Source organism: Guillardia theta (assembly GCF_000315625.1).
Source record: "Guillardia theta CCMP2712 unplaced genomic scaffold GUITHscaffold_11, whole genome shotgun sequence".
NCBI lineage: Eukaryota > Cryptophyceae > Pyrenomonadales > Geminigeraceae > Guillardia > Guillardia theta.
Genome location: NW_005434663.1, coordinates 874,309 through 889,648, shown reverse-complemented (window position 1 = coordinate 889,648; position 15,340 = coordinate 874,309). Strand labels below are relative to the sequence as shown.

Sequence of the window (15,340 nt, the reverse complement as noted above, 5' to 3'; positions counted from 1 at the left end):
ACTGCAACAACCTCTCATAGAGAGACAGCTGGCTCGCTGCTGTCTTGCTTGAGAACAGTTTGCCCGCAGCATCTTTGTTCTGAACAGGTAGAAAACAACAAGCAACGTCAGCGAGGTAAGCACATTCTCCGTCACAGTCTTACGGCAGAGATCGTCGTCTGCTGGTTCTCCCGCTCCATCTCTATCGCTCTGCATCCCCACGCAAGTCAATCTTCACTTCCGTCTCCTCTTCAACAGTTTCAACTTCACCTCCTCAGCGCCTTGAGCGCGTACAACTCCTGCAGCTTCTTGTTGTAGCTTCTCCTGTCGACGTTGTCCTCCGCCATGTCCGTGTCGCTCTCCTCAAAGCTCTCCTCCTCCGTTGACTGTCCTACCGATCGCTCGTGCCTCTTCCTCCTAGTGCTGTCAGCAGCTGAGAACTTTTGCAGCAGGCGATTCCTCTGCGTCAGCTGGCGGATCTTGGTCTTGCTCCAGGAAAGCTTGTCGACGAGAGAGAGGTTGAGGGAGTGGAGCTGTAACAGCTCTTCATCTTTCCTCGCCACCTTCGCGTTCATCTCATCGATCGACTTGTTGTAGAACTCGTGATCTGACTGCATGCGCTGCTGCAAGTGCGACGTCTTCTCCTGCAGGGCCTCCACCTTTGCTCTAAGCTCAGCGTTCTCTGCTTCCAGCTTGCTGCCTCGCATCAGCTCCTCGCCCCACAACCTCTCCTTCTCTGCCAGGCTTGACAGCAAGTGCCGCATCACTTCCGCTGACTTGGAGGGCCTCGTCTCCATCAGGCTTCTCGTCATCGTAGCCCTTGACCTCTCGCTCTCATCCTCTCCCTCGCTCCTCCTCTTGATGAGATCCACCATCCCATCGCCAGTCGGCCGGCTGGAGGAGGACCTCCCTACCTTCTTCCCGACAACGGCGACGTGCGACATGGCTAGCTGCCTCCTGATGTTCTCGATCTTGCTTGCATGCGCTTCTCGCTGCAAGTCAGAGAGGCAGAGACCCCTTCCCTCCTCCTGCAGCGTCTCCTCTCCTCGGCTGTCCGATGCCGCTCGCCAACGTTGGGGAGAAGCCGAGAAGATCTGAAACTCATCCTCCTCACTCGCCATGGTCGCAGTTCCAACTCCCTCGGCTCTTGTCTTCGTGCCCTCCTCTCACTTCACCCACTCTCATGACAGCCTCGTCGCTTCCCTATCATCCCTTCGTCCTTCCTGCCTTCCCTTCCGTTCCCCCAAGTCCGCCTCATTCATTCCAAAGGTAGTATAGAAAGACAGTCTTCTATCCAACCTTCGCACTCGTTCACTGATACTATCATGACTGAGGCAGCAGCACTGGCCCGTGACTCGACAGACGGCGTGTCACTGAGTCTGTGACGGCTGACTCGGCGGTCTCAGCGGCCTGGTCACGCCCGGCCGCCGGCCCGGCCCGGCGGTGCAGTGCTTCAAGTTCAAGGCTACTAGTGATGATAGTACTCAGGCTTAGCGCGCGATGAGGTAATTCCTGTGGCTCTCGGGGTGTTTCAAGTAACTGGCATATTTGGCGATGCTGCCGAGCCTCTCCGGTTCGTTGAGACCTTCATACTGCTTCTGCTCCATTGCCAGACCCAACTGCATGTAGTGCAAGCCTTCCTTGAGGGTAGCTCGCTTCATGATTGCAACCTGAAAGATGTCATAGCACGTGCGTACATAACTCTGAGTTGGCCAGTGAAGCTCGTCATACAGCTTGAGCAGCCTCTTTCCTGCGCGAATCGCCATGTCCGAATTCATCTGCATCCCGAGTATCAAGATTTCGTTATCAAGCCTCTTGATTTCTTTCACTTTTGCTGCGATTTCAGGGTTGGAACAAGCTTCGCAAGTGCAGACGAAGCCGTAGTGTGAGAGAAGGTATTGCTTGTTTGAGGGCTCGGAGCTGTAGGCGATGGTCAACTCTTCTCCTTCAGCGATGTCCCTGCAAGCAAAGAGGACCTTGCTCTTGAGATATGGCTCGTACCAATGATTCGTGTTAGAAAGGCAACTATGATTGAGTCTTGACATAGTGACGAACAACCCCGAGTCCATTCCAAGCTCGTCTTCTTCACCACAAGACATCGAATTTGTCGAAAACTTCTTGAAGAGATCTGCCTCTGAAGGAAAGAGATCCAAGATTGCGTTCTTCTCGGCCTCTGAAAGTTTTTTGAATGATTTCGCGATAGGCCGTATACCCGACAATGTTCTACAACTTAAAATCCTTCGCTCGTACATGACCCGCTCTGCCTTGGCAAAACCTCGCAAGGCGATGACTCCCTTGCCTTTGCCAGCAATGTCGACAACCTGAAAGTCATAGCCGACCTCTCCCGCCTTCCCGCACCACGTCTTGTGCCGTCCCAGCTTCCAATCCTCCACCTGGCACTCTCGATTGCAGTAATGACGTTTGCGGCATTTGCCGCATCGACTGGAAGAAGATTTTGGGAGAGGAGCATAGCAGCTACCGCACGGCACTCGGTCCTGCTCATCAAGCGGCGCCTCCTTCTCTGCAGATGTCGACTCTGACATGCTGAGATAAGAGTCAGAAAGAGAGAAACTCTGAAGTAGAGCTGTCAACAGCCCTCTCTGTCAACAGCTCTTTCTGTCAACAGCCCTCTCTGGCAACAGCCCTCTCTGTCAACAGCCCTCTCTGTCAACAGCCCTCTCTGTCAACAGCCCTCTCTGTCAACAGCCCTCTCTGTCAACAGCCCTCTCTGTCAACAGCTCTTTCTGTCAACAGCCCTCTCTGTCAACAGCCCTCTCTGTCAACAGCCCTCTCTGTCAACAGCTCTTTCTGTCAACAGCTCTTTCTGTCAACAGCCCTCTCTGTCAACAGCCCTCTTTGTTCCACTTCCTCCCTTGCTCCTCTCTTCTGTCGTGCTATTTCTTCCTCTGCGGTTGCGGAAAGAAACGAGTATCAGTCTGAGGGCAGCGACTGAGGGTCAAGCCATGGGCTTCTAAGACTAGTGAGAGACTCGAAGAATCTTGCACCTGCAGCAGTGCGCTTCGACGTTGAAGAGACTGGAATTCGAATTCGAATCAGGATGACTAGACTAGACTTCACTACCAGCACGAGGGACCAATAATGGACCAGTTTAGGTTTGAAATAAACATTTAGTTAGGATTAAAGGCTACAACACCAGTAGAGATCTAGTTTGACTCTCTTTCAAGCCTTCAAGTCACACGCCCTCTCACGCAAGCAGCTCCTCCCTTCCTTCTCCGACTCACCGTCTCTTCTCCCTCCCCTCCTTTACCTGCTGGCTCCCCGCCAAGATCATCTGGTTGTACCTGTCGTAGTGCACCTTCCGGTTCAAGCTGATCACCTTCCGCACCCTCCTCGCGTTCCTCACAACTCGCTCGTACACGTTCCTCACAAACGGCGACTGCGGCACATCTGACTCGACCTTGCTCCCGTCCGCTGACACCAGCCGCAGCCATCGCTCCTCCATCGGCCCGTAGCTCTTCTCCAAGACCATCGCAGGCACCTCAAGAAGCCTCTCCAGCATCTCCCTCGAGTACGCTGACGGCTGGCTGGGCGACAGGCAAGAGGCGATGACCTCCTTCTCTGCCGCTGACAGCTCGGCCTCGAAGCTCGACGTCGCTGCCTTGACGCGCTCCTCCTTGTCGACAAGCGACGCCTCGAAGCTGTTGAGCGACGTCTTCAAGTGCTCCAGCAGCTCCGTCACCTTCGGGTCCTTCTTCGTCGCCATCAGTCGCTGCGACGCCACCGCCAGCATGCACGCCGCCAGCACGTCGAAGTGGAAGTCCGCGTGGTACTTGCGTAGCCTGCTGATGTCCAGCTGCAGGGTCTCTGGGCAAGCGTCGGTCTTGAGGGGGTCACTCCCCATGATCAGGCTCAAGACCGCAGCCGTGTGGATCTGCTCGTACGCCGCCCCCTCGCCCTGGACGAGCTTCGACAGGTCTGCCCGGCCCCTCCCTACCTCCTTCTCTACCACCGCCCGGATCCACTCTGGCGTGCGCTGGAGGTAGGCTGGGTTGGCTTTGATCTTCTTGTCCATGTGCGCTCGCTCGTACTCGATCCCGTGGCTCTGAATGACGTGAGCGATGTTCCGTAGCCGGGCGTTGGCCGCGTCTACTCTCATGACGTTCACCCGCCCCAGCACATACTCCAGCGCCTTGCAGAACAGCGTCGGCTGGTCCTCCGGCGTGCCAGCTCGGAGCTCCTCCTCGAGAGCCTTCCAGCCTGCCTGCGTCTCCTGCTTCCGCGAGGGCTCCTGCATCTCCATCGCGATCCCCAGCATCCCCTCGATCAACGACACACACGACGACCAGTCCAGCGCCCCTGACTCGATCTGCTCTTGCCAGTAGGCCGTGTCGATCTTCTCCTTGAGCTCCTTGCTCCGGATAGGCGATAGGTCGATCATCCCGTCCCTCACCTCCCCTACCACCTTGAGCACTCGCACGTAGCTGGGGGGGATGAGCCTCAGGTCGTCTACCAGGCTGTCCCAGAAAGCCACCTTGAAGCTCTCCCTCACCTTGGACAGCACGGGGTTGTCGAGGTAGCCTGCCCCCTGCTCGTCGAGCTTGAAGGCGGGATCCAGCAGCAGCTCATGCGCCAGCTGCTCGTTGGTCATCCGGCCGGGCAGCGAAGACAGCCCGGACGCATTCGTCGAGGACGGTAGCTCTGCTGGCCTTGAGCTGCTCCCGGCCCCTTGCGAGGAGGACGATGCTGCCTCCTCCGACGGCTCCGCGTCGACCGCAGTGAAGCCTTGCTGTCTCAGCGCCTCGTCGAAGCTCTCCAGCACCTGGGCTCCTGCGATCTGTAGCAACTTGGCTCGGAGCTTCGCCTTCTGCGCTCGGAACTCCTCCTTCATAGGCATGTACTCCTGGGCGTCAGGGCGGAGGTGTGACTCCGCGCGGTAGAGGGCGAGAAGCGCATGCTTGATGCGCTCGGTAAGCTTGTACTCGTCCGGGACTTTCCAGTCCTTGAAGCGAGCGAGGTAGACGTTGAGCTGCTTGAGGAAGGGCCTCCACGAGCTCCAATCATGCTGCGTCAGAGGCTGAGCGCGAGAGCTCTCAATGCTCGAGCAGATGTGCCTCAAGGTAGTGACGAGGTCGGCGGCGGCATGCTGCACTTGTTTCTCGAGGTGGCCGATGCTCTCGAAGCAGCTGCCGGGTCGGTTGACGACGAGGAAGGCAGCCATGAGGACTCGGACGTTGAACTGCTCTACCGTCTCGTCCTTGTCCAGTCGGAGGCCTCGCCGGACGACAGCGCGCTTGATGAGGAAGATGACGCTGGTGACGAGGCGCTTGAAGTCTCGGATGACCCACTTCTTCTGGGAGCGAGCTGTCATGTCAGAGAAGCGAGCCTCTGCGGGCCACTCGGCGATCAAGGACGATCTGGCGAGTCTTGCGAGGAGGCTGGGGAGGGAGAATCGGAAGGCGGGGCCTCGGAGGAAGCGAGCGATGCAAGCAGAAGCTGAAACGGCCGCACAAGAGGGCCGGAGGGAGAGGGAGCCAAGCTGGACGGGGGGATGCTGAGGTATGCTGGGAAGGGAGGACATTGGGACAATGTTTGGAGGTGACAATGTTTGGCACGACAGTGCAGAGGGAGGGAAGCAAGTGGGAGGAGGAGTGGCGTGTAAGAGGGAGGGAAGCAAGTGGGAGGAGGAGTGGCGTGTGAGAGGGAGGGAAGCGAGTGGGAGGAGGAGCGGCGTGTGAGAGGGAGGAAGGGAGGGAACGTTCCTGATAGCTGGGAACTAGGCATAGCTTTGAGTATGCCCTGAGGCAGGCTCGACAGAGCTAGGAAAAGGGGGGTGGGGGTACAAATTGTACGGGTCCTTCAATACAAGATAAACCAAGTAAAATGGAGGGGTCTGATTTCAGCTCATGGGTGGGGTAGGGCATCTCCTCACCCTCCTCCTGCCCTGTCCCTTGCCATCCAAACATTGTCCCAATGTCCTCCCTTCCCAGCATACCTCAGCATCCCCCCGTCCAGCTTGGCTCCCTCTCCCTCCGGCCCTCTTGTGCGGCCGTTTCAGCTTCTGCTTGCATCGCTCGCTTCCTCCGAGGCCCCGCCTTCCGATTCTCCCTCCCCAGCCTCCTCGCAAGACTCGCCAGATCGTCCTTGATTGCTGAGTGGCCCGCAGAGGCTCGCTTCCCTGACATGACAGCTCGCTCCCAGAAGAAGTGGGTCATCCGAGACTTCAAGCGCCTCGTCACCAGCGTCATCTTCCTCATCAAGCGCGCTGTCGTCCGGCGAGGCCTCCGACTGGACAAGGACGAGACGGTAGAGCAGTTCAACGTCCGAGTCCTCATGGCCGCCTTCCTCGTCGTCAACCGACCCGGCAGCTGCTTCGAGAGCATCGGCCACCTCGAGAAACAAGTGCAGCATGCCGCCGCCGACCTCGTCACTACCTTGAGGCACATCTGCTCGAGCATTGAGAGCTCTCGCGCTCAGCCTCTCACACAGCATGATTGGAGCTCGTGGAGGCCCTTCCTCAAGCAGCTCAACGTCTACCTCGCTCGCTTCAAGGACTGGAAAGTCCCGGACGAGTACAAGCTTACCGAGCGCATCAAGCATGCGCTTCTCGCCCTCTACCGCGCGGAGTCACACCTCCGCCCTGACGCCCAGGAGTACATGTCTATGAAGGAGGAGTTCCGAGCGCAGAAGGCGAAGCTCCGAGCCAAGTTGCTACAGATCGCAGGAGCCCAGGTGCTGGAGAGCTTCGACGAGGCGCTGAGACAGCAAGGCTTCACTGCGGTCGACGCGGAGCCGTCGGAGGAGGCAGCATCGTCCTCCTCGCAAGGGGCCGGGAGCAGCTCGAGGCCAGCAGAGCTACCGTCCTCGACGAATGCGTCCGGGCTGTCTTCGCTGCCCGGCCGGATGACCAACGAGCAGCTGGCACATGAGCTGCTGCTGGATCCCGCCTTCAAGCTCACCGAGCGCATCAAGCATGCGCTTCTCGCCCTCTACCGCGCGGAGTCACACCTCAGCCCTTACGCCCAGGAGTACATGTCTATGAAGGAGGAGTTCCGAGCGCAGAAGGCGAAGCTCCGAGCCAAGTTGCTACAGATCGCAGGAGCCCAGGTGCTGGAGAGCTTCGACGAGGCGCTAAGGCAGCAAGGCTTCACTGCGGTCGACGCGGAGCCGTCGGAGGAGGCAGCATCGTCCTCCTCGCAAGGGGCCGGGAGCAGCTCAAGGCCAGCAGAGCTACCGTCCTCGACGAATGCGTCCGGGCTGTCTTCGCTGCCCGGCCGGATGACCAACGAGCAGCTGGCGCACGAGCTGCTACTGGATCCCACCTTCAAGCTCGACGAGCACGAGCCGCTACTGGATCCCGCCTTCAAGCTCACCGAGCCTATGAAGGAGGAGTTCCGAGCGCAGAAGGCGAAGCTCCGAGCCAAGTTGCTACAGATCGCAGGAGCCCAGGTGCTGGAGAGCTTCGACGAGGCGCTAAGGCAGCAAGGCTTCACTGCGGTCGACGCGGAGCCGTCGGAGGAGGCAGCATCGTCCTCCTCGCAAGGGGCCGGGAGCAGCTCAAGGCCAGCAGAGCTACCGTCCTCGACGAATGCGTCCGGGCTGTCTTCGCTGCCCGGCCGGATGACCAACGAGCAGCTGGCGCCAAACATTCCCAGGATGTCGTTCAACCTGGATCAACCGACAGGTAAACGACGTTACAGAGCATTAGTTACCAATGGTGAAGACGAGGATTTCTTACAGTTATCTCTTGGTCTTGGGCTTATAACAGTTGATTCTGCCAGCTCCCGAGTGAAATCATGTATTGCCAAGGCAAAAGCTCACAGGGAAAGCACTATTCAGTTCAAGAATGTCATCACTCAAGTTTTGGACATGAGCATCGTGAAGGTAAATGAGATTCTCAGTGCTTTGAGCAGCATTGATGAAGATGCTCTTTGAGCCAAGGAAAAGGAAGACCAACGTTCGCACCATTGAAGAGACGAGGAGATAGCTGTCAATTTCCAAGACATTGAATACCTCATTGGAGCTCAGAAGCTCGATCCCAATTGGATGAGGAACTGTTTTGTTCGAGAGAACAGCCATAAGCATCGTGCTTTCTTTTTGAAGGTTGCCTCGCCAAGAAGGATTTTGCAATTACATACCCAAGGATGTTATCATCCATAACCAGGAGGAAGCTATGCCAATCGTTATGACATATGTGTGCGCTCATGCTACGGTTTTGTTTTCGTTGTGTAAGGTTGCGTTGAAAGAGCTCGAGAAGCAGAAAATCACATTGAGTTCTTTCTTCATGGAGAAGGCAGTCGTCGAGATTAAATCGAAAGTTGATACAACGCACATCACACCCGCTACTCCACAGAACAAGGCTACAACTGGTTCACAGACGGGCAGCATTCCTAAGAATCAGCGCACCATCGAAAACTGTCCCATCGATGATGATAGGTATGTTGATGTATCTGAAAATTTACTTCTAATATGTGTTCTGACATGTCGACAGGGAGGAGCGCGTCAAGGCAGCGACGTCGAGCTTCGAGGCCGAGCTGTCAGCGGCAGAGAAGGAGCTCATCGCCTCTTGCCTGTCGCCCAGCCAGCCGTCAGCGTACTCGAGGGAGATGCTGGAGAGGCTTCTTGAGGTGCCTGCGATGGTCTTGGAGAAGAGCTACGGGCCGATGGAGGAGCGATGGCTGCGGCTGGTGTCAGCGGACGGGAGCAAGGCCGAGTCGGATGTGCCGCAGTCGCCGTTTGTGAGGAACGTGTACGAGCGAGTTGTGAGGAACGCGAGGAGGGTGCGGAAGGTGATCAGCTTGAACCGCAAGGTGCACTACGACAGGTACAACCAGATGATCTTGGCGGGGAGCCAGCAGGTAAAGGAGCCTAAGGGGAGGGAGAAGGGACGGCCTCAGTTGAGTAGGAGAAGGAAGGGAGGAGCTGCCGCCGCGTGTGCTTTGGCACTTATGGAATGGCTTCAGTTCCAAGGTCATCGTATTTTGGTTGGCCTTCTCAATCAAGTTTACGATCCGACCGTACAAACTTGTAGACTCACTAACTTTAGACCGTTTGTCTTCACGACATCAACGCAGGTGCTATCAGATTGCCAAGTTACTAGTTATGATAACTGATGGTGGGCCCCGGCTGAAAGTTGTCCGGGCCAGACTCTCAGAGTATTTACTACAGAGCTGTCCCTCAGTTCAAATGAAGAGTTGCGGCATTCCTACCCCTCACCTTATACCACCACCCTACCCCCTGGTATTGAACAGAGTGACCGTTCGCTACCCCATGAAATGTTACCTTTGCTTCATACAAGTACCCCCCTGATACCATACTGTACCCCTCATTGTTCTACCCCACCACCCTGTAACATTTGCGTCCTACACAACAAAGCACCCCCATCATCCACTACCCCACCATGTACTTCATGTCATCACCCCCTTCTTGCCCTGTTATCACCCACCCACATGTAAAGCAACGCATCGGTTCGTCTTGTGACACCCCTGCATTGTTCACACCCCCAGATCATCCTCAGGTTACCACCTACCCCCACCAAATGATGTTACTACCCTACCCTGGTAGTCTACTTTCATCAAGTCTGAAGAAGGGGGTAGTTCTCGGTTGCCCGACCAGGAGCACTCCCACCCCCGGTATCACCCCACCCCCGCTTCTATCTTATTCCCCTACCCCCCATTTCTACTAGCTGTCGCAATACATCTCACAGTACCACCCCCGTGATTGGATTTTGTAGCAATAGTACCCCCGCCCCGTACATTGATGAATCAGGAAAAATGACCCCCACTTAGACTAATTTCATCACGTACCTACCTTTCTTCATAACCCCCCCCCCCCTTCTGAGACCACCCCCTTGAAACCAGACATCCCCATTCTTCACATTTGTGTCCCTCCGATCGCCATGCTCGGCGCGCGCCTACCTGCCTTCTGTCTCCTCTTCCTCCTCTTCCTCCTTCCTTCATTGTCATATTCAAGGTGAGTTGATTGACTGTGATAGTCGGCTTCTCTGCAAGTTGATAGTCTCTGTTCGTCATCTGCTGCAAGAGATATTCGTATACAAGACATGTGTGTTCTCAGCAGTTGATGTTGTAGGCCAGATCAAACTATTTCAGCGCTCAGTTTGCTCATTTTCTGCTCCATATCTCAAACGATACATTTCGAACATTGGGAATTTTATTTCACTGACTGTCGAAATCCCCTTCAGCTGCCTACCCCTGAGCATCTGCCCTGACACGCCTAAACTTAGAGGTGGGAAACGGGAGTTGTTTCCAGTGGATTCCCAGGAATCGACGATGTTCTAACTCCTGCTATTGACAGGAATCTGGAAGAGTTTGAGACAGACTACATCAGAAACGAGCTCTTGCCTCAATGTTGCAAAGATCTCGGACTGTATGCAGAGTGGTCTCAAGGCAATCCCTGAATTTTTCTCAACTTTTTCTTGGAGCTTTAATGTCGGCGCCAATAAGAATGCTGCGAGTCCAGTGGAAGATGATGAAGACAGTCGACTCGTAAGCAATGAGTCCGATTTCATATCTCAGCAGGATCTGAACGAATATCTGAACCTTGAAGGCGCTCCTCAAGGAACCACCTTGACGAGTTTGTAAGTTTTCAGTTGCAGCAGATCATTGTGTCCTCATTGATCCCACAGACGATTGTTTCTCTCATGCTGTATTCCTATTGTCTCCTCATATTTCCTGCCAACACCACCGTTCTGCTGCATGTCCTGCCAATATTCATTCTGCTGCGTGTAGTGTTCTGCATGTGCATCCTTGGCACACCTTGGTATTTTGCCTTTTGTGAGTGTCTCATACCTGTGCAGTTTGAACACGTTGAAGAATGCGCTGGAGCGGCAGTACGATCTCGTGTCACAGCTGTCTGGTCTTGTGCAGCAAGATGAAGATGCGGACCTTGTCACCGAGCTGTCGAAGATGCGAGAGGATCTATCGCGAGCGTTCGAGTATGGGGCAGACATCTCTCAGTTTAAGTCTTGGATGGAACTGTTGAAGGCGAACCAAAGGAAGCTGAGCTCGAGGATCTCGAGGATAGATGATGATTTGTAGAGTAGTATTGATTGGAGAAGGAGATCTCAGATGTGTAACGTTAGCGTGGACGATTTCATGCCTCGTTTGACAGTTGCTCCAGTACACAGTCTAGCAGTCTTGTGACGTGCAGTTGTCAATAATATGCGAGAAATCTTGACATTCTTGTTCATTTATTGTTCCTTGTATCTTAAGAGTACTATCTCACATATCTACAGCTCAACACGTCGCCCCCCTGACACGATCGTTGCCTCCCTACTCCTCTCAGCCACCCTCTGTAATGATCTCCCTCCAGTCAACCCGTCTCACATACTTTACAAGCTCCTTCAGCTGCTCCTCCTCCCCGAGCAGATCATCTTCATCCTTGACCATCCTCTCGATGACGATGCGGCACACGCTGTCGATGGGCCCGTTGAAGAGCTCTTTCACCATGGCGATGGAGTACTCGGGTCCTATCGTGCGGTAGCTCACTTCCTTGAGCCTGTCTCCAACCTTGAGCCCGTCGGGCACCTCGGTGAAAACAGCCTCCACCACTATCCCCTCATCCTTGATGCTCAGCTCCTTCACCGGGACGCTCCCCCCATCGAACTCGATGATGATGGGAACGTACTGGTCCACTTCGTTCCCGAGCCCGAGTCTCCCCGAGACGCCTTTGCCCCAGATAAGCAACTTGTCGTCGTCAGTGAGAGCGCAGGCATGGAAACCTCTGCTGGAGATGGAGGTGATGCTCGGCATGCTCTTCCTCAGGCAGATCAGCATGTTCTTGGAGTTCTCCGTTTTGACATGCTCATTCATCCAAGAGATGAAGTGAGCGAAGGTCGGATGGCGAACGTTGAGGTTGTCATCGTCCACCTCGATGGTGAACTTGTGGTGGGTGTGGTAGTCGTCTTTGCTGTGGTACCAGCGAACCAGAGGATTTCTCTTGGGATCCAGTTGCAGCTCCATGCCAGTGATCACCAGCGCTTCCGCACCAGACTTCTTGCCGCTCAGCTTATCGCCCGCTTGCAGTTCGTCGTCTTGCATGGTGGATCCGAGGATGTAGACGATGGGAGTACTTTTGTCTGTCTCAACGTTCAGCTCATCTGGAACCTTCCAGAAGAACATGTTTGTGATCTTGCTGTTCCTGTACAGCCGGTCGTATTCCGTGAAACTTCCCTTGGACGTTCTCAGCTGAACTTTCTGCGCGCCAAACAATCAGTGACAGCCAGTCACAAGATAGTGGGCAACTCACATAGACATAGAAAGGCTTAGTGTTAGGACCCATCCACTTGTGCCAGTCATCGTCGGAGCTCTGGTGCTGATCGCCATGGCTTCGGTTCGTCTTCCCGAGCACTGTGAACCAGGGGCCTTCCGTAACTGACTCTACCATCAGCCCTTGGGGAGCACAGGGACCCGTGAAAGCGAGCACAGATCCAGGTTTGATCTCTAAGTCTCCTGAGTAGGTGAAGGTGAAGCAGTGGTGCTCCTCGATCTCAGGCGGAGCAGCCGGGTCGTCTGGGTTGAACTTCTCGACGACTGTCTTGGTGTATCGCACTGCGTCTCCCGGGTCTAGTGAAAGGTCAGCGAGTCAAGGAGCGTCCTCGAGGTCGATCGTCTAACCGAATTCCTCCTCTTCTTCCGACGCATCTCGGACTGATACTTCTGCCGTGTCTGTGAACGCAAACTGAAGCTTCCGTGGGAGAAAGATTTCATTTAGCTTGACCTAGACAAGAGGTCAACTATGAAACCTGAAAGATCATGATACAATCTCTTTCTTCTTGCTGATCTTCTCTATTTCCATGTTATCAAGACGACGGCGACGATCAAGGCCTGACCCAAGAATCCAAAGCTTGGAGTGAACCAAGACGAGAGTATGATTCTCTCCGCATGCCACTTGCAAGGCAAGGCTCTGCTTGCTCTCAGAGACATGCGAATCATGCTTATGCCTTGACGTTCCTGCACTTCTAACAGACTTCTCTCCTGCAATCACCTCTTGGGTTTGCTGCGTCAATTCTACGCTCTTGTCAAGGCCTGGTCGTTTCTCTTTCTTGGTGGTATTGGTGGGCGTTGCTTCTTTTGCAGGTCTTTCTGCTGGGCTCGTTTCGTCCTCGAGCAACACGAGGTTTGGCTTCCAGATGTCGGGCGGGAGGGGCGACACTTGGCTCTCCTTCAAGTCTTGCAAGGCCGGCAGCTTGAAGGGCCCGCACTGACCGGACTCGTTGCTCCCCCACGTGTAGAGATGGCCCTTGGAGGTGATGGCGGCGCTGTGACTTGAACCGCAAGAGACGCCAACGAAATCTTCGTGCAAGTCAAACTCGATGAGTCGAGGGGTCGGCTGGTGGGCCCCTGCTGGGTAGCCGAGTCTGCCATTGTCACCGCAGCCCCAGCTGAAGAGCCCCGAACGATCCTGAGAAACAATGTCGGCGATGCAGACGCAGTGCAAGTCGCCGCAAGCTATCATGGTGACAGACACTCCCTTAGGCATCTCCACTGGCATCGGAAAGCAATCTCTCATGACTTCAGACCCCTCGGAAACTGATCTCCCGAGCTGTCCGTATCGGTTGTTTCCCCAGGAGAACAGCTCTCCAGACGAGTTGAGAGCGCAGGTATGCTGACCGCCGCACGAGACTTCCTTGGCAAGGAAAGGCACGAGTTGAACCTCCCCCGACTCTTCCTCGTACTCTCTTGCATGCACGATATGAGCTTCGAACTTGTCTGTGTAGTCAGGGTTGTGGCTACCATGATTGCCCAGCCTGCCTCCCCCTCCACAGCCCCACGTGTACACAAATCCATCGCTCTCGTAGACATTCTTAACGACAGCTGCTGAATGCAATTCGCCGCAAGAGACAGAGAAGACCTGAGTGCTTGCAAGCTCAGTCCTCAACGACACAACTGGTTAACAACTCACATGATTGAGGTCTCCAACCATCGCAATCTGCCGCTCCTCCTCGAGTTCTTCTTCATCTTCTTCTGGCGGAGGACCTTGGGAAACATCAGATCACCGCTGGTCATCCTCTTGGGACCTTGAAGCGTGTCGAGGATATCCTTCTCGTAGGCCTTCACGGGGGTAGGGGTCAGCACGTACTTCCTGTTGTCTGGCCTCTGGCCCCCCACAGTCCGAATTACTGAAGCCCGAGAGATGATGGAAGGATACCGGGATTTCAAGGATTTCATGCAGTTTGTTCTTCTTCCTCTTGTGTATGTTCCGCTTGCAGGACTCGCAATATCGCCTTCTTCGCTTGTAGTCCTGCTCCAGCACCTGCGAGTAACCATCACCACCACAGTTTCCGAAGCTGTTCTCACTATACCATCGGGCATGCCTTGCATTCGAAGAGAGCTTGCCTGAGCAAGAGCGTCAAGCAAGCAGCTTCAGAGATCATGCAACCTACAGAATGAAGCATTCATCGCAATTGAGAAGCCTTCTGTTCTCCTGCCTATCATAAACCCCGAGTTGTCCATTCCTGCGCCAAGTGTGTGAGGGTCGTATGAGTTGAAGGCAGCAACCTGTTGTTCCCGCAGGCGAGCAGGAGGTTGTAATCGCTGTGTTTGGTGACCAGGAGGGTATGACAAGCGCCGCAAGCCGTCATTCCAAACGTAACCTCGCTGTTGGCATCTTTCTGACAAGGGAAGCTTCAATCCCTCAGCTCCGCATCCTCTCCTGGACCCACTGGCGTGCGAGGTGTCGTCATGGCGGCACTCTTCTTGGAGGTTCGACTACGCGAGCTGAAGGCAGAGGCCTCTGACAGGGAATGGGGTGAGGGGGGAGCAGGTTCAGAGGCGAGAGGCCTTCACCTCCTTCAAGCTTCCTGCGGCTGCTGATGGCTCCCGCCGAGACCTCGTCGTCATCTCCCTCCTGCACACGTTGCCATCAGATAGCCGCCTGCTGTTGGATTGCATGTCACGGTCTGATACGAGACCGCCTTTCGTGACGATCTGCTCCTCGCGCTGCGAGGGTCAAGCCAGCTACATTCATGCTGAACCGCTCTGACAAGGTAGAGGGAGTTACCCGTCATGACTGGCAGGAACCCTTCCCCACACTCACCGGCATCCTGCTTCGCCTCTTCGCCTTCACGCTCGGATCGGTGTGACTCTGCCAACTTAACTTGAGAACCTCGCCATGGTTTGCAGCGCTTTTACCGCGTAATCGGGAATCAGATCTCTCGGGTAGGCTGGGGGCTCCGGTTGATCGCCGTGCTGAGACCTCCGACCGGACGCTTCCTGCTTGAGGTCAGTCATGAGCCGCGCGAGGAGAGGAGAAGACAGTAAGAGCACTTGAGGGTTAGTCAATGCAATGATGGGAGGAAAGTGAAAGGAGGAGGACGAGGAGGAGGGAGAGGAGGAGGTGGTGGTGGTGGAGGAGGAGGAGGAGGAGGAGGTGGTAGAGGAGG

General features: G+C 55.2%; 7 protein-coding genes across 7 annotated transcripts; 3 read left to right on the top strand and 4 right to left on the bottom strand.

Annotated features, from left to right (window-relative positions):
* Window positions 1-245: 245 nt before the first annotated feature.
* On the bottom strand, window positions 246-1,100 carry GUITHDRAFT_134520 (hypothetical protein; the record flags this gene model as incomplete). Its single annotated transcript, XM_005838552.1, has 1 exon — window positions 246-1,100. The coding sequence occupies one exon, from the start codon at window positions 1,098-1,100 to the stop codon at window positions 246-248; it is 855 nt and encodes a 284-aa protein (XP_005838609.1).
* A 369-nt stretch (window positions 1,101-1,469) lies between these two features.
* GUITHDRAFT_134519 (hypothetical protein) lies at window positions 1,470-2,522 on the bottom strand (the record flags this gene model as incomplete). Its single annotated transcript, XM_005838551.1, has 1 exon — window positions 1,470-2,522. One exon carries the CDS (start codon window positions 2,520-2,522, stop codon window positions 1,470-1,472), a length of 1,053 nt encoding a protein of 350 aa, XP_005838608.1.
* A 53-nt stretch (window positions 2,523-2,575) lies between these two features.
* Window positions 2,576-2,854, top strand: GUITHDRAFT_50378 (hypothetical protein; the record flags this gene model as incomplete). The annotated part of the gene is made up of 1 exon (XM_005838550.1): window positions 2,576-2,854. A coding segment is annotated over one exon (279 nt), but the record flags the coding sequence as incomplete, so codon positions are not given.
* Window positions 2,855-3,217: 363 nt separating this feature from the next.
* GUITHDRAFT_102887 (hypothetical protein) lies at window positions 3,218-5,308 on the bottom strand (the record flags this gene model as incomplete). Its single annotated transcript, XM_005838549.1, has 1 exon — window positions 3,218-5,308. The coding sequence occupies one exon, from the start codon at window positions 5,306-5,308 to the stop codon at window positions 3,218-3,220; it is 2,091 nt and encodes a 696-aa protein (XP_005838606.1).
* An 812-nt stretch (window positions 5,309-6,120) lies between these two features.
* GUITHDRAFT_102886 (hypothetical protein) lies at window positions 6,121-9,050 on the top strand (the record flags this gene model as incomplete). The annotated part of the gene is made up of 5 exons (XM_005838548.1): window positions 6,121-7,654; window positions 7,706-7,821; window positions 8,171-8,373; window positions 8,429-8,795; window positions 9,012-9,050. The coding sequence occupies 5 exons, from the start codon at window positions 6,121-6,123 to the stop codon at window positions 9,048-9,050; spliced, it is 2,259 nt and encodes a 752-aa protein (XP_005838605.1).
* A 785-nt stretch (window positions 9,051-9,835) lies between these two features.
* On the top strand, window positions 9,836-10,994 carry GUITHDRAFT_134518 (hypothetical protein; the record flags this gene model as incomplete). The annotated part of the gene is made up of 5 exons (XM_005838547.1): window positions 9,836-9,909; window positions 10,139-10,182; window positions 10,252-10,442; window positions 10,476-10,534; window positions 10,754-10,994. 5 exons carry the CDS (start codon window positions 9,836-9,838, stop codon window positions 10,992-10,994), a joined length of 609 nt encoding a protein of 202 aa, XP_005838604.1.
* Window positions 10,995-11,237: 243 nt separating this feature from the next.
* GUITHDRAFT_65920 (hypothetical protein) lies at window positions 11,238-13,581 on the bottom strand (the record flags this gene model as incomplete). Its single annotated transcript, XM_005838546.1, has 2 exons — window positions 11,238-11,700; window positions 13,109-13,581. Coding segments are annotated over 2 exons (936 nt in total), but the record flags the coding sequence as incomplete, so codon positions are not given.
* Window positions 13,582-15,340: the final 1,759 nt, after the last annotated feature.